A 26,714-nucleotide genomic window follows, 5' to 3' on the forward strand; every position below is an offset into this window, starting at 1 on the left:
AACTGTATAAAACCAAATTCTACTTCCTACAACTATTCGAGCGAATTGTCTATTAAAATTATCAATTTCATCAAGATTGAAAATTTTTAGCAAGTATAAAAATTTTAAAAAGTAAAGAAAAAAATCGGATAAGACGTTTCTAAAAAATACAAACGCGTTTCAATAGAATATTTTTAATAAAATCGTATATTCTATGTGTCACTTTTCCATAATTTGATAGTTTTATCGTTTTCAAGGGCGGCTGAGGCTATAATATTATCGGTTGGATGACACGTCGTACACAGTACAACATCTGCAAATTAGAAATTGTTTAGTACATTACACATCACATTAATATTTTTCCATAATGATACAAAATTATAATCCGTCCGTTATACCTGTATGACCTTGTAATTTTTGAACAATCTCCTTAGTCTGCAAATTCCAAATGTACACCATATTATCTTCTGAACCCGATACAATCCACTAATTGACAATAGAAATCCGTTAAACGATTCATTTATCTATGTACATCGAATAAATATTACGTACAAACATATAATTGTATAACCTACCTTTCCTCCAGTAACTGAAAAATTTGCAAAGATACAATATTTTTCATTTTTATGACCCGTATACGTTTTCAGACATTTTCCTTTGCTATAATCCCAAAGTTTTAACGTATTGTCTAACGTCGCCGCTAAAATATATTTTCCATTTGGTGAAAATTTTACAAAAGATACAGGAGGATTGTCATCGTCGATCAAAGTTTTCAGACATTGGCCGGATGCGGTGTCCCAAATTCGACTATACAACAGCCACATCAATTAGTACTGTTTCTATTCGTTTATTTATTCTCAAACAAAGAAATATTGATATATAAAGGAATATGCACATTTACCATAATCCATCGTAACTGCTAGACACAATTAATGAACCGTCCCTATTAAAATGAACCGCACTTACAGGATCTGAATGAGCGGGTAACGTTTTCAGACATTTTCCAGTTCTAACATCCCATATCCGGACACTTTCATCAAACTGTTCGTAATAATTAATATCATCATGTACATAATATCGACAATAATAATAATATTGAATATCCATCCAATATCGTTAATAATATCGTTGCCATTCTTATACGTGCAAATCTCTGTCCACATAAATACAAAAGTTATTTTTGATCAAGTTCAGAAATATTGTAAAAAATTATAATTTGATATTAAATTGCCATTTTTTAAAAATTCTTTTATTTAATTCAAGCACTATCATCAATTTTTCTCTTTTTCTGTTTCATTATTATAACTTGTATAATATTTTCATTATTACCACGTAATGGCAAGTTCACCAATAAACTTATGTATATAATTCAGAGGCTTGCACGCTATTCCGAAAAACCGTGTTTTTCTCACATGAATGAACTTTTCTATCAAAATACTTACAGAACCAGAAACTATTAAATTCGATTGTGGATTAAAATTGCAACAGAAAACATAGTTGCTATGACCTTTTAAAGTTTTTAAACACTTCCCCTGGAAATAAAAGAAACTGTATCAAACAACTATAGCATGAAATTATTATTATTTAAATTTAGTTATAAATTGTTTACGATATAGACCATATATTTATATGCCTTTAAAAAAAAAAAAAAATAAGAAAAAATACTTCGTAATTTGTAATCTAAATTCAACTTAAATGTATATTCTTGAGATAAAAATAGTGGACTTACAGAACTTAATTCCCATATTTTTAAAGTTTTATCGTCAGAAGCAGATACTAATAGTCTACTATCGCTAGACCATGCTACATCCGAAATACCAAGTTTATGGCCAGATATGGTTTTCTCAAATTTTCCATCATAGGATCCCCATATCTTAATTAATTTATCCGCAGCTGCAGGCAAAAAATTAATCACGTTTCAATGAACTCAACAGTTATAAGATGGACGTAAGATTAAAAATGTTTCTACTTACAAGAGCTTGCTAGCCATTCCCCATTAGGACTAAACTTTACAGAGGAAACTGCTTTGGTGTGACCTGCCAACGTGTACTTCAAAGTATAGTTTGGTTTCTACAAAAATCAAAAGGCGTAAAGGAATTTTCATAATGTTGTTCAGAAAAAAAAGAAGAGAAATATTAATAAAAATACTGTGCAATGAGAAAATGAAGAAGAGCAGAAAATATTATAAAATGCAAAGTATAAAGTACAAATTAATAAGTTTACTTGCCAATGTAGAGCTACTTTTAGTGCCACTAGCTGGAGCAGTTGCAGTGTTATTGACGGATGTTTGATGACCTGGTGATGGTCCAAGTGGTACCATTTTTATACGAAACTTTCAGCGAATACGCCAACTTTCAAATAAAAATTGAGGATTATATAGGAGCGAAGATTAAAATAAATTGTATCGAGAAACTTTGAGAATTTTCAGCGCATTCAATATTCGATCCTCTAAGTGAAAATCCAGTTCCTTTGTTAAAAGAATAAATTCGTTCAAATTCCTTTACTTAAAATCAGTGTGAAAACCTGCATCTTGAACTCAGCATATCCAAAATTGTTTATTGAAGATGTCTTTACATTTTCTTGAAATCGTTAAAATAACCGCTAGTAGGAGTAATTTTTTATTGTTGACTACCACACTATTTACCAAGTCTCGAATCGTAAAATTATTCTATATGCTCTTTTTCGTGCTTCTTTCTCCAGTTCTTCACCTTTAATTTTCGTGTTTGTCTCTTTTCAGTTATACTTTCGTAAATAAAAACATTCCTTTATTAATGAAGAGTTTCCAAAGCATTTATATACCTGGCGAAAACGAAAAACAACAAAATTGCGTTCATAACACTCGATGTTCTGCATTAGGTTCGTAAAACTTGAACCTAAACCATTGATCAACTAGGGATAGAAGAGATGTGACATCGAACAAAAATTCGCGTTCGAAAAAAATCAAAATGTTTCTTGCGCCCTCTTTGAATCACGTAAACATCACGTGAGAATTATTTTCAATTCGTAAAGAACGGAAAGACCAGCAGCTGTGCTATGAAAATATGTTCAATCTTGTCAAATTTTCGTCAAAAAGGAAAGAAACCACTGCGTAATTAATGTAAAATATCAGCGTTTATTAGCAATTAATGTAAAATAATCTATTTGTGGGGATTTTCAGTCGCCTGCGTGTTCGAATGTTCAACGGAAGATGGGAAAAGAACAACCAGGATGTTTAACAGTAATTTATTAATAGCAGAAGGGAGTTGACCAGAATTGACCAAAGTTGACCGCGCGCAAATGTTTGTATTTCAAGATTGACGTCACGTTAATGATACGCGAAAAACACACGACACTAGTATCGAACGCTCACGATTGGTTGATCATGTAGTGCAGTGCTGCCATTTGTGGACGAACATCGGTATTAAAGTTACCGCTATTTTTAGTACTGACACTTGTAAACAGGTGGCGCCATCACGTTCAAAATGGATTATTTTCTCCTATTTACACGGTTTATTGATTAATTACACAGCAAATCAGAATAATAAATGTACAAGAGAAGAATCGTTTGTGAGAATCGCGTCAATTCACTTGGACGAATTGAACGTACAGTCTATAAATCGATAAATTCATTTTTCGACTTTATTCTGAAAAGTTTTTTCCACCACTTTGCATCAATGTTGCGCTGGTATTTCAGAAAATTTTCATTTGCAAAAAGATTCAATTAGGGGAAGTTATTTGTCAGGTTTTTAATTGCGTCTCTAGAATTGGGCCCTCAACTTTCTTCCCATTCTACTTAGGAATCCATATAATGGAAAAATAAAGATTTACAAATTCTATTGAATAGGTTGAACTAATCGTTCAAGTAATTGCTGAGTAATTATCAATTCTTATAAATTACATACGAAATTTAGATTAAAGTTGTTTGTAAATATATGTAGAAAGCTCTGCGCCTGTTTTTGAACGTGAATTTTTATTCAATCGATCGGTTGTTAATCGTCATGTCATACTACATACTAATACACCAGAACATGAACTTGAGCATGAACTTTTTTGCTTTTATTAATCGTCATATAGACAATCGGTCTTGATTCTCCGTCTGATTTGCTGAAGTCTTAGTTCAAATGAAAACTGTAATTGTTGAACTGATTTTTTAGCAAATTATTCATTTATTTAACTTGTCGAATTGGCTATACTAATATTCTCTTTCTTACAGTGACAAATTTCACAACATGGTATCAATTACAGTTAAATCTTTTCTTGCATTCGCTACAGGAGAGATGCGCCGTTTTCTTCATGTTGCATTCAACTGAAGGTTCATTTATATTACTTTTTTTTTTTTTAATGCATTGTTTTTATTATTTTCACATACTACTTACATTTTTTATTCACCTTTTTCAATAACATATATTATGTCTTTATTGAATATAAATTACATTTTGAATCCAATATAACACTGAACAATATCTAATATATGTATACATAATATTCAATGTGCTTCTTACAGTTAGGTTAATTGTAGAGTAAAAGTATTGCAACAACTTGAATGATATTGTAAATAAAAAAGGGAATTAGAAATAAAATCTATGCAGTCGCAGATCGAATCTGGAACAGAATTGCTTGGGAGATTGAATAAAAAATCAAGTCTGTGTGGGCTAGAAGATACCTTATTTTTCAAAGGCCCTCTGTGCACAGATATTATAGAAATTAGTGGAGTAAAGTCATCCGGTAAGACTCTGCTTTTGTCTCAAATGCTCGCAAAATGTATCTTACCGAATTGTCATGAAATCAAAGGCTGTAATGCTTCAGCTGTTTTGATAAATACCGATCATCATTTTCAAATATCAAAATTAGTAGAATTGATGAGCAATATCGCAAATGCAGTTAATACGGTATCATTTACAACTGATACAGTTGACGTAAAGTTTGATAAAATAGCTGTCATTAAAAATTCTTTGCGTAACTTGCACGTCATTAATTGTTATGACAGCGAACAATTTGCTGTAACGTTACGTACATTAAATAATATCTTCATTGAAAATACCAAAATTGCTCTTCTAGCTATTGACAGTATAACGGCATATTATTGGCAAGATCGTGAAGATAATCACATCACAATTAATGCATACGTGAAGAATTTGTTACAACTTATCAGAACGCATACAGCTCAATTTAATGTAGCAACAATATACACTAAATTATATGAAAATATTGATAACAAAGGGAAAAAACTTACGGATAATATAAATTATAGAATACGCCTATGTAAGACATGTGATTCGAAAAATTTTATATGTACATTAGAAACGACGCAAATTGTTAGGAAAATACATTATTCTATTTTATCCAATGGTATAAGATGGAAGATGGATGAAAAATAAATTCCAGTAAAAAAGGAAAATAACTAAGAAAAGAATATTTTATCCACTATATCTAAAGGTTTTAACAATCTAGATCCTGCTAACGTTATACGTGGCAATTTCTCGTTATTATTTGCCGATATTACTTCTTGAATTATTTTGGCCTCTTCCGCAGTAATACCTCCAACGATGTATATTAAAATAAAAGAATTATCTCGAGGATGACGTTTCGTTTTGCCTCTTAAAATTAGACTGCAATGAAAGAGGATTCATAAATTTTTAATATTTAACGTCATATTTTCAAAAAATTCATTATATGAATTGTTTAAAAAGAAGAAGTTTTACTTAAACCCAGCTGAAATAAATGAAGATGACTTTTTATGAAGATCCCGTAGTTCTCTGCTTATGTTTACACAAAATATATCCTTGGTAATTTGTTCTAAAATACTAATATGCCGAGTTACCTCTTGAGAACTTGATGTCAACATGCAAAATCTACAAATAATTATTACTTTATTCATACAATTTTGCTTGAAATAAATAATGTTAACTATTTGGAGGAAAAAATGCCAGCATAGATAAAATAATGCATTTAATATATGAAAAACTAAATCAAAGAGAACAAGTTTTTATTTAGAGACTTTACCTATAATCTTGCAGCGTTAAGCGTTGTTCCGCGATTAATCTTAAAGTATCGAGAATACGTGCTGCAATCTTGCATGATGCTTCTTGCGCTGCAACATCGTCCGTTCCTAACGTAAAAATAATTGGCAAATATAATTTTTAAACATCTATTTTAAAATGACAGGCGTCTCAATGTATATATCTAACGTACATACCTAATAACAATAAATTACGTTGATAAGCTGATTTTGTATTTGTCAATGAATTTTTTTTTAATGTTTCGAGGTCTTCAAAAATTGCAACTGCAATTGACTCTTCTAATCGACGTTCTTGTTGCGTAGAAAACCGAATTTGCGTTCCCGCAAGTGCATAAACATATACTAGTAATGCTAACAAATTTTCGATATCAAGTCCCCTGTGAACTCGCGTTCGTATAATATTACTTAACTGAAAAATTGTTTGATTTATATTTAATAAATGATTAGTAAATAACAGGAATTGAAGAATAAATGAAATTGAAAAAATGATTACCTGTACAAGTATACTCGAGGATTCTCGACTAACAGAAAGATTTTGCAGAGCTAATTTCTCTAAGCTAGTAAGTAGCTCAATCTGATCAGCTTTTTGTGACGTAGATGCTTTGATTATTGCTAAAATGCACTATATCTCAAAATAAAAAGAAGGTAGCTGTAAGATATGTGTCGACTGTTCACATAAAAGTACAGAAATTAAAAATTAAAAAATTACCTGAAGTTTTTCCATATCAGCAATCGTAGAATCAATGCTGTTCATAGATTGAATTTTGTTAAGAACTTTTTCTAAACTGTGACCAGAAATCCTCGTTGGTGTTCTTAGTTTTGGACTATCTTTTATTAAAGTCATATCGTTTAAAAATTGATTAACTGTACTTAGCAACTTCTTTTCTTTTTGTGAAATTAAAAGATCCATCATAGTATCTGCTATACTTGCTAAACAGCCAGGTGTTTCACACGATTCTAATATTTCCTTAAAAACCATGAGAAATGTAATTTATCATTTATATCTAAATAAATTAACAAACTAAATATGCCGCTTAAATGATATGGATCACCCAATAATAAGCTATTTATACATACTGTTACTGTTCCGAATACAGGCGATATATTAACAGCTACATCATTGTCATGATGCGGTAAATGAGGAAATGTCCGCAGTATTTTTGCAAGAAAAGATTCTGTATTATTACTAGTAGGTGTACAAAGGTCTAATGTTCTATCAATCAAAATAAGAGAAACTCCTATTTCTGGAGTTTCTGATAAATGCTGTAAAAATTTATTGTTTAACTTACTTGTGTTCATTTATTTTCCAAATAAACAAGGACTTTTTTTTTACTTGCTACTACTTACATTTCGATGATTAACACTAGATGTATAATTTTCCAAATTTTCTGCAAGAAGATCGCTTAATTTTCCAATTGAATAAATATCTAATTTAACTCCTATACTATCAAACAGGTTGTAAAATGAATATGCTAAAAGATTCAATTTAACTAATGTGTCTTTTGAAATATTAATATCCAAAGGTGGCATCAAATCTCCAAAAGGAGGTGTCACAAACAGGTTCTTATTTAAAAGTGCAATAAAAATTGGTACATAGACGATATTAACAGCAGGTTCCTATAAAATAAATATGTTTTGATTGTAACTGAAATAAATTTTAAACAAATTTAAAGACAAAATAAGTAATGGATTAACTAACTTGAGAAAGATTTCCTGAAGTCATCCAAACCTTAATATCTTTCTTCAATTTAATATAGTCTAATTTTTCTTCGACTGGTAATATTTCCATATTGTTGATAGTACTACAAGGCACGCTACAGTAAACGATACAATTCTGAAACATATTCTTTGCTAGTATCATTTTAATTGTACGCTGATAAAATGCTGGATCGCCAGATGTCGATATAATAACAGCTTTTTTGGTATTTTTCACTTCTGCGTACTAAAAATAGAATTGCATTTAATTTTTTCAAGAAACTTTATCTTTTTTTTTTCTTTTTTGTAATTTTATATACGAGGCATATATAAATACTTACTCGAAAATGATACATGCCAAATTCATAAACTGCAACTGCTCCAGCATCTTTTAATGCTAAATAACCTTTACCAGCTGTGTGCCAATGTAAACATTCGATTGCACAGTGATCTATATAAACTACTGCATTGCACACTTCTGCAAAGATATTTGTCCAACATTCAGAGACAAGTTTCTTAATTTCTAAGATAATATCTGTCATTCTTCTTAAGATGTCATTAACAATCACTTTCTCAACTTCTCATTATCTGTAACCTGTTTACAATAATATACAAATAAACTTTTGTCCAAGTGTTATTTTCAATATTCTACTGTATAAATAATACATATATGTGTACAACTATATTAATAGACGACAGTAATGAAACTGTAAATAGACAAATATTTAATAGAAAGAAATAATTAACCTAAAAACTGTATTTAAAACAGTACTTATATATATATATATATATATATATATATATACAAATGCATTCACGTTATTCGTATGCGCGAATATCTACGTAACAATATATGTACATACGTCGTGTATGTGTTTAGATTAGATTATGATGTTCCATTTCATATCACTTGTGACTTTACTATTCCTATATCTATATTTCAATTCAAGTTGATAAAATTTGAACGAGAAAGAAAAACTATCCAAAAAGAAAAACGAATGAGAGATGAGAAAGAAATGCATTTATAAAAACATGAAACTGAAAATTTTTGCACTTTAAATTCATGTTGTGCAAAAAAATTTTGTAATTTAAACGAAAAAAAAATTTATACACATACACATCTGAAACAGTCATTTTTGCTCAAACTTGTTTACACGTTAACAAACAAAGCTTTATTTTGAACGTAGGATATTCGTCTTCTGATGAGTTTATCGATCATTGATTCAACTTTCTAACTATCGTCGAGTAATTGAACGGTCATACGAAGATTTCGACTTCGACTTCGACTTCGACTTCGACTTCGACTTCGATTTAAAGTACAGACAAGTACAGCCATTTGTCGAAGGAAATTCTAACCTAGCGAGGAAAATGATTGTGCGTCGGTGCGAATGTTGTTTCGAGATAAAAGGGAGAACAGTAAAAAAACTGTGATTCTGCGAGCAACGCGTAACTACCGATTTTAGAAATAACTGAATCGAATAAACAAGATTTAAGCTATCGTCAGTTTAAAGAGAAATAGAATTGTAATCAAAGTGATTACTCGAAATTCTTCTCTAATATTTTCTAACAATCGATTATTCCCTTCTAGCTTCTCTAAATATCTCACTTAAACAAGAAGAATAAAAGTTATCGTATTGATCATCATTGTACACAGGTATAGTTCTTGTATAAAATTAACTACAACGCAGTGTGATAAGATGCAACAACTGATACATAAGTATTTAAGAAAATTTGACACATTAGTATATACGTACGTAGGATCAAAGGAGAGAGGAAATTTAAAATTGTTTCACGACGCTCGTTGTTATCCTGGGTATGCGTAGTAATGTCTTCGGCAAACAGTGTAGAATCTCTAGGAACGCTACAATGGGATATAATCGAATTAGCCAATCATTTGCGTCAGGAACGCTTGTTTGTTACTTCAGAGCAACAAAATTTGCAAATACTCAATGAGAAAGTATGTAACTATTGAAAACATATTAATTTCTAGTAAGACGTTTGTCCAATGAGACAAACAAAAAATTAAGTGAATTGTTTTTTAGGTATTATATGCGTCGTCTAATTTGGCACAACAAGCATGGATCACAGCGCAACAAAGAGTTAATCTCAATCAACTGATAATGTCTAAACCATACTGTACACCGGCATCTTGTTGTCAACGAGCAAATACATTGGAAAATTCAAACTTTATCGATGTGTACAAGTATTTACGTTATCAAACGTGTTTGTTGTACGGGGAATTCTTAGGTGCTCTTAGAAAGTCTCCGAAACTACTTGCGTTGTGTTTGGTCGAGGGGGATAAGTTATTACCAGACTCTGTACAAACTATAGTTCAATCGTTAGCAGCTGGTTTATACGGTAGCTGTTTGCTACCGGAGGATAAAATTTTGGTTTTAAAGTTACTGAAACATCTAATGCTGCTACAAATTGTACCATCTGACAATCCTCGAAGATTACTCAGACACGGCACGTGTGCTTTTTCTAGGTTTTACTCAGTTTTTCATGAAAGTCTATTTTCAGCCAAGTTTTTCTTAACCGCTGCTTTGCATAATCCTATCGTACAGTTATTAATGGAAGATGAAATGTTTCTCGATATTGACCCAGATAAAGCACCCATAAGATTTCCTCCGTCTGAAAGATTAAAAAAATTTGGCAAAGAAGGTACTGCAGAGTATGAAATGAAGCTGCAGCGTTATAGGCTGTGGACAATTAATTCTCTGTTCCACATTACGCAAAGATTTATCATCAGTATACGGGAAAATATGCATTGTTTTCCAAGCAGTGTGTGCTGGCTGGTTAGACAGATGGCAGGACTATTGGGGAAAAGTGGAAATGTTGACTCGAAAGAGGTACATGCAATGTGCACTGATTTGGTTTTTACGTATTTCATATGCCCTGCGATAGTAAATCCAGAGCCATATGGTATCACCGATGCGCCTATTAGCTACGTTGCTCGATTCAATCTCATGCAAGTTGGGCAAATTTTGCAAATGCTTTCCTTAATGAAATATCAGACTGTCGATAACAAAACGTTCGATCTGTACAAGAAATTCGATAAGGATTCCGTTTCTTCTATAATAGATGTAATGGTGGACGGTGCAACGGAAGAACTCGAGGACGAACCTAATATCATTGATAATAACAAACTTCGAGGTCTTTCTCGCTCCGCCGCTTTATTCACAGAAACGGAATTGAATACATTGATTATGTTTCTACAAACTATCGCTACAGAGGCTACGGTAGATATCGCCTCACGATCCGCCGTATTTGACAAAAAACAACTGATCGATATGCTCTCTCAGTTACCTTCCGGTTCCTTAACTACTAATAAATTGGTTAACAATGTTTCTGTCGAAACTACCAGCAAGAAGGGAGGTCTCTTAGGCAAAGGTAATTACGTCCAATCGTTGGTAGACTTTATTCAGATCTTTACTCATTTACAAAAAATTTTAAAACGTAAAAATAACTCGTAATATTTAATGGATAAAATAATTATCTATCGAGATCTGTCATTATTTAAATTATTTCTATAAAAATATGAAATTGCACAAATGATTAAATACGTTTCATTTGATTCTTGATAATATAATTAAGTGTGCATGTCTCTCGAGTGTCAACATATTTTTGCAAATATATGTGTATATATATATATATATATATATAGGGTTCTTCATAAAATTCATTATTCTTTTTAAAATGAGAAACTTCCAAGTATAATTTTTTGAACAAAGTCATTAGAGTGAATTGCTGATTAAAGAAATAGAAAGTACTATGATTCGCTATTTAAAGAATAACAACAAAAAGTAATGAAAGAAATTAAATGTATCAAAAGAAGGAATTAAATAAACGTCAATTTTTTTCAGGAAAGGGTCGAGGAGTGCGAGTATCGTCATCGTCGTCATACTCGTCTAATACGACTAATGACGGGGGAGATGAATTGAATGGTACCTCGACTCCTGAAGAAGAATCTGTTGATAAAAATCGTCAAGATGTTCTTGTAATTCCATTTGGTCCGAATACTGGAGAATTCGTAGGACTTCTTAGTGAACAGAAAGTACGAACATTTTAAATTGCCAATTTAACAATAAGCAACTATTTGTTTATCCCAGCGACAAGTGTTTAATTTTCCTTTTTTTATATATGACAGGTATTGTGCACAGAACTTCAATCCAATATGGATAATCATTCGGTGAATCTGAATCTTTCTGATGATATATCTAACGTGCATGACAGACGAGAGAACTGCGATGTTGAACGTACTGAAAATCAAGAGAAAAAGACTAGATTTTCGCTCTCCCATGATGAAGGTATTGAAGTATTAGAACTTTTTAAATTCAAACAATATGCGTACGTATGTATATGTAAGAATGCAATGCTGTATTGTACAATGAAAGAAGGCTAAAATCAAGCAATCGTGTAATAATATTTTGTGTATATGTACATGCATATATAATAAGCGTAGTTAATTTGTGTGTGCGAATATGTGCAGTGCGAATATATGTAGATGCACTGTGATTTAAATTTCCACAATGATCTAATTTAAAAAAAAAAATTTATTATTATTATGAAAGAAAATAGGTGCAGAGAGTTATCATTAACGTTGAAAATGTTATTAGTTTTATTCGAAGGTTTTATTGGAAATACTTCAGATAATTTGGAAGCGGTATCAGAAGCTGCTTCAAATCATAGTGTCGCTTCCTCGCTCGAGTTGGAAACGGAGGATCAAAATGATAATCTCTCGGATATGGTATCTGCCAGTGTGTCGGGACGAGGAACGCCCAATATATCAGGTTTTGTTAAATTGTTACATTCCATTCGAGAATAATGAAAGAATAATGAAAATTAGATCGAATAATTTTAACAATTGAATCTGTAGGTCGTGATACCCCGTCATCTCAAATTACCGAGGGTGACGAAGGACGTACAGTGGGTGAAACTCGGCAACTAGATTTACCTCCGTCAAACATAACAACCAAACAAAGTCGATCCGAAATAGACGACAAGTTCTGCAAATTCGAGATTAAAAAATTAATTGAAGGTATTTAAGAAATAAGAAAGAGATCATTTGCTACGAACGTACGATATACCTAAAGATTTGATCCTGTATTCGAATGTTCGCACGCGTGTATTTCCAGGAGATGAAACTGTTTCAATGGTATCGGATACCTGGTCAACGGATGTTCTTGCTTCGGATAGCGAAATAATTGAGCAACAAGAGAAAATATTATATCCTCCTTCGTCCGAGCAAACTCCTCCAGTTTTACCAACAACGTCGGAATCAGTACCGCAAGCTGTACTAGATGTTAGCGAAACTGCATCGGAAGCGTGGAGCACCGATGTATTGGCTAGTGATTCTGAAAGATTGACGGAAGTCGACACCGACGATACCGCTAGTGTTGCAAGGTACGTTTTGCAGAGAGTAGAGAGACGTAGGGAGGAGAAACGAAGAAAAAGAAAAAGCAAGTTGATGGCAACGTTATTTATTGTTATGTTTATTTTAGATCCGATGATACCGCGAGATCCGAAATCGAAGTTGAACCTCGAAGCGAAACTGAAACGACCGAGAAAACTTTGGCACAAGCGATTCCTCGTAAGGATAATCAATAATTTCAAATGCATGTTGTTAATCGTTATTCTCATTTTATACCTAATATCCAGTATTGTATGTATTGTGTGTCTAACTTTTAGAGAATGTTACGTCAACCGAATGTGTGTCAGCAACAAATCTTCAGTCGATGTTGATAAATCAAGAAAATATGCAATTTCCTGCGAATGTTGTCCTTTTGCCAACAACATCTCTATCGGCATCGTCTTTAAATGTAACTGGACAAAATGCAAGCAGTTCCAATTATCAGACAAGCATGACAGAATATGTTGATAAAAATGCTAATAGCATTGCCGATAGTTCGACTGATTATGGTAAATCCTTGTGCGAGGATAGATTAGTTCATCTCATAGACAAACTTCACATCGAGAATGGAAAGGGTCAAATGGAACGACAAATTTCTTCGACTCATAATCGTATCAGTGTAGCAGCTGTTGCGCCAGCTTTGTTGTTAGCCAATCATATATCACCGTCCATATTGTCGAACACAGAAAAGTCACACAATACCAACATGAAATCAGAGGTTTGTCTTTACTATATTATTATTATTCTTATTATTATTATACTTTTTCTATTCTATAGTTATTATATTCATCATCGTTGTCGTCCTCATTATAATTATTATTTTTATTATCTTCGTTTCTTTCGATATAATTGCACACTTCTATACAGCATTCAACCGATTGTTTAATAATTACGGCATAGTTAATTTTCGAAGCGTGTTTCAGTCGCAGGAATTGGAAAGTAGCTTAGTCAGTTCGATTGACGAAACTGTTAACGAAAGCTGCCCGGACGGCGTTGTCGGATTAAGCACTGGTAGCTTGACATCCAGCAGTAGTTCTGGCTCTGAGACACGAATGAAAACTACAAATTCGATATTACCATTATCGGCGGGAACGATGAATGAAAATTGCGACATGACAATGAACGATTGTCCGAAACCAACTGTATCCAGCGGTGCCATACCAAAAAGTATTAGCTTCGATATGACTGCGGAGCGCGGAGACAAGGAATTGTTGGACGATGATCAGAAAAATAAAAGAAGTTTTTTTGGAAAATTGAAAATGTCCCTGCGAAATCGCCGTGGTAAGGTGGTTCGTGGTACAGACGACATCGGCAGATGTTACGATCGAGAAGCCATGGGTGATAATATTGACATAGGGAGGCATAGATTACGTAGAATAATGTCAGAAGATGTGTCATCAACTGGTAACGCAAACGGTGGTAAATATTGTTTTCTTCGACATTTCGTTTATTACATGATAATTGCTACTAAGAGCTAAAACGAAGGATGGGAATAGAAAAAGAGACACAACAGACAACGGGGGGAAAAAACGGGTTAATTTTAGTGTAATGAAAATGATTTAAAAACTTTCTAGATAGTACGGACGATATTTTGGCTAAATATAGGAGGAAACCAAGTACTGCAAGCGACACAGAAGCATCTGTAGAAAGTAATCAATCTCGTATAAAAGAGCCTACCGAAGATGAAAGGCTTCTTATAGATCCGAATAACGTTGAACTTTCCTACGCGTTTTCTGATGCAAAAAGAAAATTGAGAATGGTACTTAGTACCGCTGATCTTCAACATGTTTCTTGGAGTGCTATATCCGAGGTGCTATAGCTTCTAATCGTATTGAACAGTTTACAGAAAGTGAAATTGGAACTGAGTGAATACTAACAGAAAAAACAACGGCTTGCTTGTTACAGAGGAATTATTGGTCGCAAAAAGAAAATGAATTAGTCGCTTTCCTGCAGTTGCAATTGGCAGAAGCTATTAATTTACAAGACAGAGCGTTGATAGCGCATCTGCACGAAACATTACGTTGTGTTAGATTATTCAACGACGACGGTTGTAGGAAATTATTCAAATCATTGCGTGACGATTATCAAAAACGATCGCCTTATATCGCATATTTGATCAGATGTCGCCAAGGATTACTTTCTACATTGGCTCACTTGGATAGGTATAATTACCAACTTTTTTTTAACCCTCGTCTGTCCCTTTGTATTAATTTGACACATTTTTCTCGTAAAATGTCATATTATGTTATACGTACAATTTCTAACATCACATATTTTCGGTGTGTATAACGTATATTTTCCAACTTTAAAATCCAGCGTATGAAAGATGAGAAAGGACAAGGGTCAGTGTTCTTTTTTTGTAGCTCAATTCATCGATTAATGTATAAAAAAAAAAAAAAAACGTGATTCCATTTTGAGGAAAGTGGAGGACCTTAAGATCTCAAAAAATGCCTCCACTTGGACAAATCTAGTGGTCATCGTAAGATGCCCTCATTAAAAAAAAACAAGTTTGACTTGTACATCTGAAAATAGGAATTTGTGTGAACTTTACACGTAATTGAACATAGAAATTTAGTCCATTTATTGTCAGTGAAACAATATGCAAATTTAATTATTTAAGTCAAAGGACTGTGTCAAATTAAGTTAGAAAAATGAGGGACGCAAAGAGTTAAAAAGATAAATATTAATAACATTATTATTTATTATTATTAACATAATAATAATAAAAATTATGTTAACATCGCAATGAAATTTCAGATTATGTATTAGAGTAAAGTGTGATCGTGATGCTGTTAATAACCATCTCGTATCTGTTTGCGTAAGAGTTTTTTTAGAGAAAAAAGAGTCGCTTTTATTACGTTTTTGTGACGAATTTAAAAAATTAACATTGGCAGACGAGAAGCAAGATTTGGTTGATAGTTTCTTAGGCAAACTTAACGCGAAAATAGATAACGATCCAATTTGGCAATGTGAGTAAACATTAATTAATTTGAATTTAATACAATCAACTCTATGTGATAATAGTGTATTAATTATATAATGACTGTTTGCAAATTGATACAGGTGCGTGCGAAAATCAACTAAATTTGGCAAGAGTTGCAGTCGAAAGGACCGTAATGGCACGCGTTTACCATAACGCGCTTTATCCAAATGGCGATGGTGACGTTTACAGGGACCAATTACTTTATGATCACATTAAAAAACTGGCCAAAGTCGTAACACCGAACCACAAGGATTTACGAATTCCTAAAATATATCATTATGAATGTCCCTGGCCATGGGCTCAAGCGGAATTAGCTGTGATATCAGCATATAAAACGCCTAGGGATAAGCTGCAATGTGTTTTTCGTTGTGCTACCACAATCATGAACCTGCTTTCAATGGCAACTGAGAGAGGAGTACCTGCAGCCGATGATTTAATTCCTGTATTAGTCTACGTTATTATCAAAGCAAGTGTTTTATCCCATTCTTTTCCTTCGGATTTACACGCGTATATATAGATTGTTAATACTCGGCACTAAGGATAATAACAATTTCGTCAATTATATTTTCAGACCAATCCGCCGTCCCTGCTTTCTACTATACAATACGTGGATAGTTTCTACGGGAATCGATTAGGCGGAGAAGAACAATATTGGTGGACGCAGTTTTGCTCCGCGATTGAATTTATAAAGACTATGGATTAAATCACATCTAGTTATATAAGTTATCTCTGGAACATGTAGAAATAGTGTATCATAATTTTTGTTGCCTATCGTTATAATCTTACAATAATTTTTATTATTAGTACTACATTAGTACAGTTGTAATATCATCCTTCACATTATTTCCTTTCGTGAAATTGTAATTCTTTTCAATATCTTTACAATCGTCGTATTATTTCTAAAATTACTTCTACTATTGTCACTTCACTGACAATGATGTTTCTGTTAATTTTACTACTGTTACCACATTGCTACCGTCACTTTCATTATCACAAATATTTTGTTAATTCTAAATATCAATTATTGTCATCGCGATTACTATCATCGTCACCATTATTATTATTTATATTATTAATATAATAATAATAATTTACTAATAATAATGATAATAATAATAATAATTGTTGTTGTTGTTGTTGTTGTTGTTGTTATTGTTAACATTGATAATCTTAAACAGTATGATAATTTACATTACAAAAATTATTGGTATTACTAGAACTATTATTTTAAATGTTTTTTATTTCGAATTATTGTATACAACAATAATTTCTAAATATAAAAAATAATTTTAGTTATTCCTTTGAAACCTTTTTAAAATCATAAGCAAATTAATATAATAAGAAATATATCAATTTTTTTGGTTTTTTTATTATTTACAAGAAATTGATATTTTTTTCAAAAATATAGAGACGTCAAAGGATGTTTCTACAATGAATCATAATCCGTGAATGGAGAGTAATCACCTGAAACATTATATTATTATATATATGTATAGTGATTATTTGTACATACGTAGTAGCAAAGTTACTGAAAATGAACTGTCAAAATTTATATTGCAATAAAAGTTTAAATTGCCGTATAAAGTATAAATATATTTAAAGTTACTTGTATTAGCAAATGAGATAAATTACATAAAAATATTTTGTTATATTATGTTACTAATTTAACAATGTATAAAATATATTTGGTCAAATTTCAATAAGTTTAGTATAGGAGCATGAATTTGTTGAAGTGGGGGGAAAAGAAGCAGTCATTCGTAAATGCACAACAAAGAGAAACGCATCGCAGAAATTATTTAAACACATGTAGTATGTGCTAGTATAATATCATACACTGTATAGTATTATATCAAATATAAATAATTTAAAGTAAAAAGCGAGGACTATTTAAGTAAATAATACAAAATGTCAAGACGTCCAGAACATTTAGCCCCACCAGAACTGGTAAGGATGAACTTTTAAATTGATTGTGAAAACTAAATTTTGATCTGTTTTTTTTTTCTTATTGCAGTTTTACGATGAAAGCGAAGCTCGTAAATATACGAAAAAGTAAGATTTCTATTATTATGGTATAGATTTAGGTTAGGTTTAGGTTATGTCTAACTTTACTTTAAAAGTTTAAAAATTATTCACTTTTTTGTTTCTAGTAATCCAGTAGATTTCGACGAACTGAGATCAAAAATGCAAGATTTAAAGCGACAAACATATTGGTTTAAAAGTTGTATAAAAATGAGCATTTTTAGCACAGCATAATGTTATTGGTCTGTTTAGACAGAAACAATGTTTACGAAAATTTTTGATAATTTAAAAGTTAAAACTTAAAATATTTTCAATACAATTATTTAACGACCAGTCTATATGAACTTCCAATCCAAACACTGTTTCTAAAGTATAATATTGTATTTTTAGAAGGAATGCTATGTAGGTAATGTAAGAAATGACAAAAAATGATAAACAATATACTAAGAACGTTTTTACTTTTACAAGTTACAACGTTTGATTTTTGCATTTTTGGTCTAAGCTCGTGGAAATTTGCCAGATTACCAAGAAAGAAAGGTAAATAATTTTTGATTACCTAAAATAAAGTTCAGTAGTGATATATACTCTGACTTTAAGTAAATGTAAGTAAATTTGTTTTCCCTAGTTCTCGAATGATAGATATACAGAATCAAATGTGTAGACGTGCCATAGAACTTCTTCTACTGCCAGAGAATACAACGCATTTACTCTTAGATATTGGATGTGGTTCCGGCTTAAGTGGCAGTGTAATCAAGGAATATGAACATGAATGGATAGGGATCGATATATCTTCTGCAATGCTTGGCAAGTCTTTGAAAATCTGATATTTTCCACAAGATGTATTTACATAATTTTAATTGTGTATGTATTCGACAGGTGTGGCATTAGAAAGGGAGGTGGATGGAGATTTGATTTTAGGGGATATGGGTCAAGGAATGCCATTTAAAGCAGGAACTTTTGATGGAGCAATTAGTATTTCTGCATTACAATGGTTGTGTAACGCAGATAAGAATTCTCATGATCCACCAAAGCGATTATATAAATTTTTTTCTACTCTATTTTCATGTTTGTCGCGATCAGCCAGAGCTGTGTTTCAATTTTATCCCGAAAATAGCGAACAAATTGAATTAATTACAACACAAGCAACAAAAGCAGGTTTCTATGGAGGTGTTGTTGTAGATTTTCCAAACAGTACTAAAGCAAAAAAATATTTTTTGGTTTTAATGACCGGTGGAACTACTGTTCTTCCAAGAGCTTTAGGTGTTAATGAAACTGATTCGGTTGTCCCATACGCATCTAGAAGGTTAGTTTTAATTTATGTTACATTGTTTGTTTGAAGGTTTATTTTAATTTGTTACATCTGATTCGATTTTTAATACTAATACTATTATTCAATTTTCATTGATCATTTTTTACTGTTTCAGAGAACAGATGAAAAAAGCTAAAGGTAAATACCTGAAGAATAGCAAAGATTGGATAATTGAAAAGAAAGAAAGACGTAGAAAACAAGGGAAGAAAGTCTCAGAAGATTCAAAATATACTGGAAGAAGAAGATGTGGAAGATTTTAACAAATCTGTTTTTTGTGAATACTAGACTTCCGACATCGAGAAAATAAGTATTTATGTATAAAAATAATTTATACATAAAATATTTTTTATCTTTATACTTAAAAAGGAAATTATTTACAAAATCTGTATTTTCGATACGGAATTAGATTACATAATTGTGTAAAAATGTAAGAAAGTAATAGGTAAAATGAATAAAAAGCTGTCGATAGTTAGTGCAATAGAAATTATGTAACATAAAGTACATATTAAATTAACATATTAGGAGAAAAATGTTACGTTAAGGAAATGAAAATTTATAATTTGAATATTTATTATACAAACAGATATTTAATCAACATTTCTTGCATCACACGTGTATTTAAAAATTCTCTACCTTGTGTAATAATTTAATCAGGTAATAAGAATTTGACCAAACTTTTATGAAGATTGGGATGTAGGTTTTTTTTAAGTTCCTCTCTATCTAACCAACAATGCTTTATATCGGAAGAAATATCTCCGCTTATATATTTTGCTAAGAAATAAAAAATTTTTGCTCCATTTTGGCCTCTCTCTTGTAAATTTTTAGGATATTTATATTGATAAAATCCAATTGGTGCATTACCATAAAATTTGACTTTGATGTTATTTCCACATAATTCTTGTATAGTTCTATGTGCAGTCTAAGGTCGTGGAAAGAAATATCGTTCTGATAATTGAACTACTACTCGTAAAATAAAAACAAAAAACATTATATAATTCTTACTTGTATCATAGTTTCCCTGTGTTTTCTTATACTTTGTGGAGGGATCCAGAAATTGGAATCACCTATTTTTTGTTCTACTAGTAATACTAAATTTTTATCCAATTTTCGTCTCAATGACACAACCGCGTTATCCTCTTCATTTTCTATAGTTTGAGCAAATTAAACATAAAGACCAATTGCAGCTAAATCATTTAAAATATCAAAATCACAGGGATACATACTGCTTATTCTCTCTGCGAATTTAAAGTTTGTAAATTCCTCTTTCCAAGAATCTTCGAGATCTTGTATCGTCTTTCGATTTTTATTGTTTTGCTTTTGCATCTCAAAATCTGATATCATACTATTCTCAAGCTCCACCTGTTGTAGCATATCGTGGAACCTCGTTTCTATATCCAGCATAGATTTTGTAATTACTGGATGACGTTCTAAACAAACAGCACTTAACAAGTCCCATTTTTCCACAACGTCTATGTCTATATCTGTGTTTTGTTCTGATAATGTTCGAGATATAACCTTGGATGTTGATGAAATACCTGTGTCAAAGCTTTTCTTCAAAGGATTATTTTAATAGGATTACAATGCAGTAAAATATATTCGATCAATTTTCAAGAGGATAAAACTATTTTAATTAATAACAGATTGTTAAATTAAAATAGAACGTACTTGTCGTTAAGGAAGTTAACCTGCTCGGTGTCCGTAATGTTAAAATTCTCTTGAACATCATTGTTCCATTCTTTGATATAAGAAAAGAAGTTAAAAGTATATTCTTAAATTAAAGAATAGTAACGATAGGAGAAATATTCACAAAACCATAAATAAGATTAACAGTAGAGAAGCATTGCGCTTGCCGACAGCTACCATCTTTAAATTATGAAATATAAAGCTGAATATATTGATACTGTAGCTACTGTAATTTATGTCGCGTTCTCATGACTACTTTAATACATATATTTATTTCTTCTTTACTGACGATCCGATATTATTCAAAGGATTTCTTTCAACGAATTTAACACGATAGAAAAGATTGACATGATATAACGGCGGAAATAACTTCATATAATATCGAGCGCATTTTTCTATGCTTTTAGCATATTTTCTTTTAATCCCAATTGTTGATGTTTCATGAACACTGTGGTGTGATGTCGATCAATTTACGATGTAATGAAAAGAATTGATATCGTCGCATTTTGCAATAGTCAGCATAAAATCAAAGAGTAAGTTGTTGAAATGTATATGAAACAAGAAATTTTATTGTTATTATTATTATTATTTTAATGATTTTTTTATTATATAAACAACTACGAACGACCATCGGACTTAAAAAAAATGATGTTATTATACTGTTTGTTCGACGAACACAAATATTATTTTTTTCTTACTGTATGAAATCCTACAGGTGAGAAAAGTCTGATATAAACTGAGTGTATGTTTCAAAGGAGGAATGAGCTTTATATAATAAAGATTTTGAAGTGAAAGAAAAGAGATAATTTACGTAAAAACCTAGTGATCAACATGATTGATCCGGATTTACCAGAGATACCATTACCTCTGAAAAGTATACAGCACTATTTAAAGATAGCTTCAAATCATGACCAACGAGATCCTGTTGTTAGTTATTGGTGTATGTAAATTATCATACAAAGAACAATTGTTATGGATAAACACGACTTTGAATTTGGTATTACCAATTTTTGTTATAGGTCGATTATATGCTCTTCAAACAGGATTAAAATTGTCAACCAAAACGCCAAAAGAAACAAACTTTTTGATGAAATTGATGGATTGGTTAGAAACAACTAAAAAGGAATTACACGATAATGAAGCTATTACAAACGATATAGCCGCTCAGGCTCATTTAGAGAATTGGGCATTGAAGCTCTTTCTTTTTGCAGATAAAAATGACAGAGCTGGTAATTTTGGAAAGAATGTAGTGCAAAGCTTTTTTACAGCTGGATTACTTTATGACGTGTTAACTGTGTTTGGGGAACTCAATGAAGAGGCTACGCAAAATAGAAAATATGCCAAATGGAAGGCTGCATATATTCACAATTGTATAAAGAACAATGAAACGCCTATTCCAGGACCCATGCAAGAGGGTAATGAAAATGCTGATTTGAATAAAAATATGGAAGAAGGTAAAAAAAAAAAACTAATATAATGGCATGTAAAAAAATATGTAGATATAGAGATACATGCATGTATATTTGCATATTTGTATAATTGTGTGTCATACTTATTTCTTTTCATAATAACAAAGACTTACAATTATTTTCTAATATAACGAAATAAATGAAATTTATCGTTTTATTTTCATTTCATCTTTTTTATGACAAACTTGGTGGTAGCAGAAGCAAAAAGAGAAGATGCATTAAACACAGATGAATTAGATGTTACTTCTAACCCATCTGGTACAATACATGGTACAACAGTTAAAAAGAATATGGATGAATGGTCTTCGGATAATAAGGATTCCAATACCATTCCAAAAACAGAAAGTAAGTTGAGAAAAAGCGGTTCAACAAAATTATATATTATTGCATTAACTATATGTATTTAATAGGTGGAGCTGAACTGTCAGTGGAGGAAATCGGTAAAGCACAAAAATTTATTAAGTGGGCCGGAAGTGCTTTAAATTATGACGATGTACCTACAGCTATATTGAATCTTCAAAAGGCTTTACATCTTTTAACCACTGGTCAAGAACCAGCATGATTAAAATTAAGCTTGAAAATATCGATGAAACAGTAGCGTAAATACGATTTAATTGATGCAAAACGTAAAAATAATAAGTTATTTATTTGGATTGTTACATTATTACAGCCACGCCAAATTAAAGATATTTTTGAATTTTAGATTTGCCTTATAAAGGTGTCTAAAATTAACATTATTATTTAAAGTTGTTATTACCATAATGATTGATATAATAATTTCGAAATATACATATATATATATATATATATATATACACATACATATATACATGCGCATATGCATGCATACGTGTACACAGGCATGCATACATGCGCGCGTGTACACACACATTGTTGAATTTTATACGACCGAACAAATTATCGTACATTAATAAATAAGATTTTCACGTAAGACAAAAATAATAATAATAATAATAATAATAGTCTAAAACAGACTTTGATAGAATCAGAGTGACAATGAATTTTTTTTCTATTTTAGTCGAACGTGTTAAATTATTTAGTTTTTATAATGTGTGCTAATAGGTGGGTGTACAAGATTCTTGAATGGTTTCTTCATAATTTCGCGTAATTAATATTTTAATGTTGCAACAAAAGTATTACTGTACATTCACATGAATATGCTTTACCACGTGTTTCTTCGCTATCTTTATTTTTGTATTACAATACCTCGCAGATATCCTCCACTTAACTCATTATCTTTATTGATCGTGAACTTAATATTTGAAAGATAAATATACAATTGACAAATGTTACACGTTGTTCTCCTTATAAAACAAATCGTCTACGACTACAAAAAAAAAAAAAAAAAAAATTAATTATACAAATTACAATAATGATTTAGTTTTAATTGCGGATAATATAAAGTTTGTTATTGCTTGAACTATTTGTACGAATAATTTTCAATTTGTACATTTTCATTCGGTTTTGAAATACGTGTTTTTCTTCTTGAAAAAGAAAAAAGTAAAAATATAGATACGAAGAAAGCACGCATGTGCGTTACAATGCGACATTGTTTCAGTTATCGTCCGAGGGCATTTACATCTCAATACGATATTAAGAAGAACACATTGATTTGAATGGCAGTTAATATTACATCTTATGCTTGAGCTAGTACTTCGTCATTCTTTGTCAACATTTATATAATGTTGGCTAATGATAATAGAAATTTATAGTTTTCGAGAATCTCAAAATTTAGAACGTTTTCTAATAAATTCAGGTGTTGTTAGCACAAAGAAATGGGTTGTCGTAAAACAACAACAGGGTTGAAGCATTGTTGAATATCGCGAAGTAAATTGAAAATCAAACAAAAGAGTTATTTGTCGCGTGTATGGAAAGTTAATTAGTTTTAACGCGATTATTTTACGCGATACGTTGTAGGCGATAACTGACATGATAATCGAAAGGATGTCTTAATCGTGCAAATACGTATTAGGAATTTCGAGTTCAATCTTGTTTCTTGGTTTTATCATCTACACCATTTGCCGTTATCGGTTTTGTGTCCTCCCGTCTCAGTTGCCAATCTATCACTAGTCTGCCCGTTAGCATGAAAAAGAATACCTAAAAAGAAAAAAGTGTACAATTACATTCGGGAAAAAACTTTTTATTATTTTAATATATTAATTTTTTCATTTACTTTATTTCTATCAATATTACTTTGATCTTACCAATGCTGGTGCAATCCTTTCAAACTTGTCGTTGACCATATAATGGGAGTACACAGCCATTAACATCAGTAACAATAATACTGCGTTTGATGCGTTTTTTATTTTATCTGGAAACAAATCGACATTTAGAATAATGTTTCCACGAGAGAAACCGCGCCACTATAACGTTAGTAATTTTATAAAAGAAAAAAAAAAAAAAAAAAAAAAAAAAAAAAATTTTTTAAAAAAAAAAAAAAAAAAAAAAAAAAAAAAAAAGAAAACGCAAGTGTGAGTGCCTCTCGACGATCGATCGAGAGTACAAAAATGTAGGCGGTGAGGACGAGCACAGAGTTCTCGAGCGTTCACAGGCCGAAAGCCACAGAGCACCAGCGTTTGTTGCATGCGTTCTGCAACATGCGTTCTTTCTTTCTCTTTTCTTTTATTTTTTCCGGACGTTAGGCAAAAGGAGAACCAAGGAACGGCAAAGAGAGAAAAGTATTAGTGGTATTTTATGTGAACAGGAAAGAGTAAATACAAACAGAGAGAATATATATATATAGAGAGAGAGAGAGAAAAAAAAAGAAAGAGAGAGAGAGAGAGAGAGAGAGAGAGTGAGAGATCACAGAGCGCACGAGGATCATACAAAGAGTGAAAGTACATGTGGCGTGAACAATATAAAACATATAGAAGAGGAAGAAGAAGAAGAAGAAGTCGATCGAGACAGTAATAATAATACGGCGACCAGGCAACGTCGACTCTGTACTCACGGCTGAGGCACCCTTGTCGCGGGTCGCGCAATTCGCAAGGCACGAAGCTGCCGCCGAATGACGCACCTTGTACGTCACGCCGACGCCGGCGTCGCTCTCTGCGTCTGAATCGCCCTGCCAAAACGATAAGCAATTCTACCCTTAGGTACTAATGATGGCCCACCGTTGCTGTCGACGATTTCGCACGCACACGCCGCTGCTCGACCGTGGTCTTTGCCATTTCGTATCGTTTTTTCTTTTTTTTTTTTTTTTTTTTTTTTTCTTTTAGCACAATTACTTTATGTACAGTATGTACATCATGTACATGCTCAGTACATGAGCTACTGCGTTTCTACCATCGCGTATACAAAGAGCTCAAAAGCCAGTCAGAACAAGTTTTTCTTATCTCCGTATTTTCAAATAAGAGGATACTGATACATAGCTATGTTCTTGAAAGGTCTTTATTTAATTTTTCAGACATCCATTTCAGATGCTCCAATAAGGATGTTAGGGGTTTTGAGTACTGTTGTACACGCGGTCCTAATTTGTTCGTTTGCCTGTTTTGATGTTGTAAATAAATGATATCATTTAAATTATTTTAAATTATAATATTATAAAATTAAATATCACAAAATTATAATACTATAAAATTAAATATTATAAAATTATAATATTATAAAATTAAATATTAGAAAATTATAAACTAATTTAATAAAATAATTTTAAATTATTTACGAATGGAGAACAATTTCAGTATACACTCTGCTCTGCACGTGTACACCAGCGAGAAAGATTTGGAAACAATGAGTTTTTCTATAATGAAAAAAATCAAGATTCCATTTTATCCGTAATCTGTGTTTGAATATATAGTATTTGTAAACAAATAGTCAAGAAAGTTTGTCAACATTTACTTGGAGAAACTTATAAAAAATACGGTTTTTTAAGATATATCGTTTAAACAAAAGGTTTTCTTGCAAAATAATATACATCATTAAATTCGTCGTAAGAAAATACTAATTTCATCGATTTACATAAAAACGGTATCTTCAATAATTCCCGAAATATTTGATAAAACATGTTTCGCATTCCCAAATCTGAGGATAGTTTTTATCCCTTCAGCATCGATCATTGCCGAGAAGAAAAATATTGGTCGAATATTTTTTTAAAAACTATTTTCATCTCAAATTTTATCAGCGATTCCGGCTTTGATACACTTGCA

At 31.5% G+C, this 26,714-nt stretch overlaps 8 protein-coding genes across 18 annotated transcripts in view; 4 read left to right on the top strand and 4 right to left on the bottom strand.

Annotated features, from left to right (window-relative positions):
* Nucleotides 1-163: 163 nt before the first annotated feature.
* Nucleotides 164-2,886, bottom strand: LOC122528770 (protein will die slowly). The gene is made up of 8 exons (XM_043654257.1): nt 2,207-2,886; nt 1,953-2,049; nt 1,709-1,872; nt 1,422-1,511; nt 881-1,020; nt 555-786; nt 378-465; nt 164-292 (listed from the first exon to the last, which is right to left on the bottom strand). Exons 1-8 carry the CDS (start codon nt 2,297-2,299, stop codon nt 192-194), a joined length of 1,005 nt encoding a protein of 334 aa, XP_043510192.1. The 5' UTR covers nt 2,300-2,886; the 3' UTR covers nt 164-191.
* Nucleotides 2,887-3,407: 521 nt separating this feature from the next.
* Nucleotides 3,408-6,073, top strand: LOC122528774 (DNA repair protein XRCC2). The gene is made up of 3 exons (XM_043654267.1): nt 3,408-4,088; nt 4,172-4,270; nt 4,463-6,073. The coding sequence occupies exon 3, from the start codon at nt 4,542-4,544 to the stop codon at nt 5,334-5,336; it is 795 nt and encodes a 264-aa protein (XP_043510202.1). The 5' UTR covers nt 3,408-4,088; nt 4,172-4,270; nt 4,463-4,541; the 3' UTR covers nt 5,337-6,073.
* Nucleotides 5,107-8,869, bottom strand: LOC122528767 (sec1 family domain-containing protein 2-like). 4 transcript variants are annotated; one of them, XM_043654249.1, is made up of 11 exons: nt 8,790-8,869; nt 8,014-8,267; nt 7,677-7,919; nt 7,325-7,594; nt 7,055-7,240; nt 6,687-6,944; nt 6,471-6,599; nt 6,155-6,386; nt 5,962-6,067; nt 5,661-5,810; nt 5,107-5,567 (listed from the first exon to the last, which is right to left on the bottom strand). In XM_043654249.1, the coding sequence occupies exons 2-11, from the start codon at nt 8,212-8,214 to the stop codon at nt 5,360-5,362; spliced, it is 1,983 nt and encodes a 660-aa protein (XP_043510184.1). In that variant the 5' UTR covers nt 8,215-8,267; nt 8,790-8,869; the 3' UTR covers nt 5,107-5,359. The 4 variants fall into 4 exon arrangements, with proteins under 4 accessions (XP_043510184.1, XP_043510185.1, XP_043510186.1 ...); XM_043654250.1 differs by lacking the exon at nt 8,790-8,869 and adding an exon at nt 8,536-8,605; XM_043654251.1 differs by lacking the exon at nt 8,790-8,869 and adding an exon at nt 8,420-8,435.
* An 81-nt stretch (nt 8,870-8,950) lies between these two features.
* LOC122528766 (GTPase-activating protein and VPS9 domain-containing protein 1) lies at nt 8,951-16,874 on the top strand. Of its 3 annotated transcripts, none has more exons than XM_043654244.1 (16): nt 8,951-9,326; nt 9,431-9,629; nt 9,715-11,062; nt 11,536-11,726; nt 11,820-11,979; nt 12,289-12,462; nt 12,549-12,710; nt 12,808-13,075; nt 13,174-13,262; nt 13,361-13,800; nt 14,006-14,501; nt 14,657-14,892; nt 14,988-15,244; nt 15,840-16,051; nt 16,146-16,531; nt 16,637-16,874. In XM_043654244.1, the coding sequence occupies exons 2-16, from the start codon at nt 9,498-9,500 to the stop codon at nt 16,766-16,768; spliced, it is 4,683 nt and encodes a 1,560-aa protein (XP_043510179.1). In that variant the 5' UTR covers nt 8,951-9,326; nt 9,431-9,497; the 3' UTR covers nt 16,769-16,874. The 3 variants fall into 3 exon arrangements, with proteins under 3 accessions (XP_043510179.1, XP_043510182.1, XP_043510181.1); XM_043654247.1 differs by having other exon boundaries at nt 12,301-12,462; XM_043654246.1 differs by lacking the exon at nt 8,951-9,326 and having other exon boundaries at nt 9,353-9,629.
* Nucleotides 16,875-17,770: 896 nt separating this feature from the next.
* LOC122528772 (probable 18S rRNA (guanine-N(7))-methyltransferase) lies at nt 17,771-19,748 on the top strand. Of its 2 annotated transcripts, XM_043654263.1 has the most exons (5): nt 17,771-18,009; nt 18,077-18,114; nt 18,710-18,888; nt 18,961-19,387; nt 19,509-19,748. In XM_043654263.1, the coding sequence occupies exons 1-5, from the start codon at nt 17,971-17,973 to the stop codon at nt 19,651-19,653; spliced, it is 828 nt and encodes a 275-aa protein (XP_043510198.1). In that variant the 5' UTR covers nt 17,771-17,970; the 3' UTR covers nt 19,654-19,748. The 2 variants fall into 2 exon arrangements, with proteins under 2 accessions (XP_043510198.1, XP_043510199.1); XM_043654264.1 differs by lacking the exons at nt 17,771-18,009; nt 18,077-18,114 and adding an exon at nt 18,551-18,621.
* A 197-nt stretch (nt 19,749-19,945) lies between these two features.
* On the bottom strand, nt 19,946-21,275 carry LOC122528773 (39S ribosomal protein L46, mitochondrial). 2 transcript variants are annotated; one of them, XM_043654266.1, is made up of 4 exons: nt 21,059-21,275; nt 20,617-20,928; nt 20,396-20,538; nt 19,946-20,312 (listed from the first exon to the last, which is right to left on the bottom strand). In XM_043654266.1, the coding sequence occupies exons 1-4, from the start codon at nt 21,117-21,119 to the stop codon at nt 20,040-20,042; spliced, it is 789 nt and encodes a 262-aa protein (XP_043510201.1). In that variant the 5' UTR covers nt 21,120-21,275; the 3' UTR covers nt 19,946-20,039. The 2 variants fall into 2 exon arrangements, with proteins under 2 accessions (XP_043510201.1, XP_043510200.1); XM_043654265.1 differs by having other exon boundaries at nt 20,617-20,946; nt 21,059-21,261.
* Nucleotides 21,276-21,415: 140 nt separating this feature from the next.
* LOC122528771 (vacuolar protein sorting-associated protein VTA1 homolog) lies at nt 21,416-23,244 on the top strand. 4 transcript variants are annotated; one of them, XM_043654259.1, is made up of 5 exons: nt 21,416-21,609; nt 21,792-22,016; nt 22,096-22,530; nt 22,741-22,890; nt 22,956-23,244. In XM_043654259.1, the coding sequence occupies exons 2-5, from the start codon at nt 21,908-21,910 to the stop codon at nt 23,105-23,107; spliced, it is 846 nt and encodes a 281-aa protein (XP_043510194.1). In that variant the 5' UTR covers nt 21,416-21,609; nt 21,792-21,907; the 3' UTR covers nt 23,108-23,244. The 4 variants fall into 4 exon arrangements, with proteins under 4 accessions (XP_043510194.1, XP_043510195.1, XP_043510196.1 ...); XM_043654260.1 differs by having other exon boundaries at nt 22,744-22,890; XM_043654261.1 differs by having other exon boundaries at nt 22,096-22,491.
* A 420-nt stretch (nt 23,245-23,664) lies between these two features.
* Nucleotides 23,665-26,714, bottom strand: part of LOC122528750 (potassium channel subfamily T member 2-like) — a 142,736-nt gene continuing 139,686 nt past the window's right edge. Inside the window, exons 22-24 of the mRNA XM_043654199.1 lie at nt 25,382-25,630; nt 24,771-24,929; nt 23,665-24,663 (exon numbers count right to left, since the gene is read on the bottom strand). Coding sequence (XP_043510134.1) covers nt 24,550-24,663; nt 24,771-24,929; nt 25,382-25,630 — 522 coding nt within the window. The 3' untranslated portion in view covers nt 23,665-24,549. The remainder of the gene's footprint in view (nt 24,664-24,770; nt 24,930-25,381; nt 25,631-26,714) is intronic.

This window comes from Frieseomelitta varia, unplaced genomic scaffold (genome assembly GCF_011392965.1).
Source record: "Frieseomelitta varia isolate USP_RPSP 00005682 unplaced genomic scaffold, Fvar_1.2 scaffold_258, whole genome shotgun sequence".
NCBI lineage: Eukaryota > Metazoa > Arthropoda > Insecta > Hymenoptera > Apidae > Frieseomelitta > Frieseomelitta varia.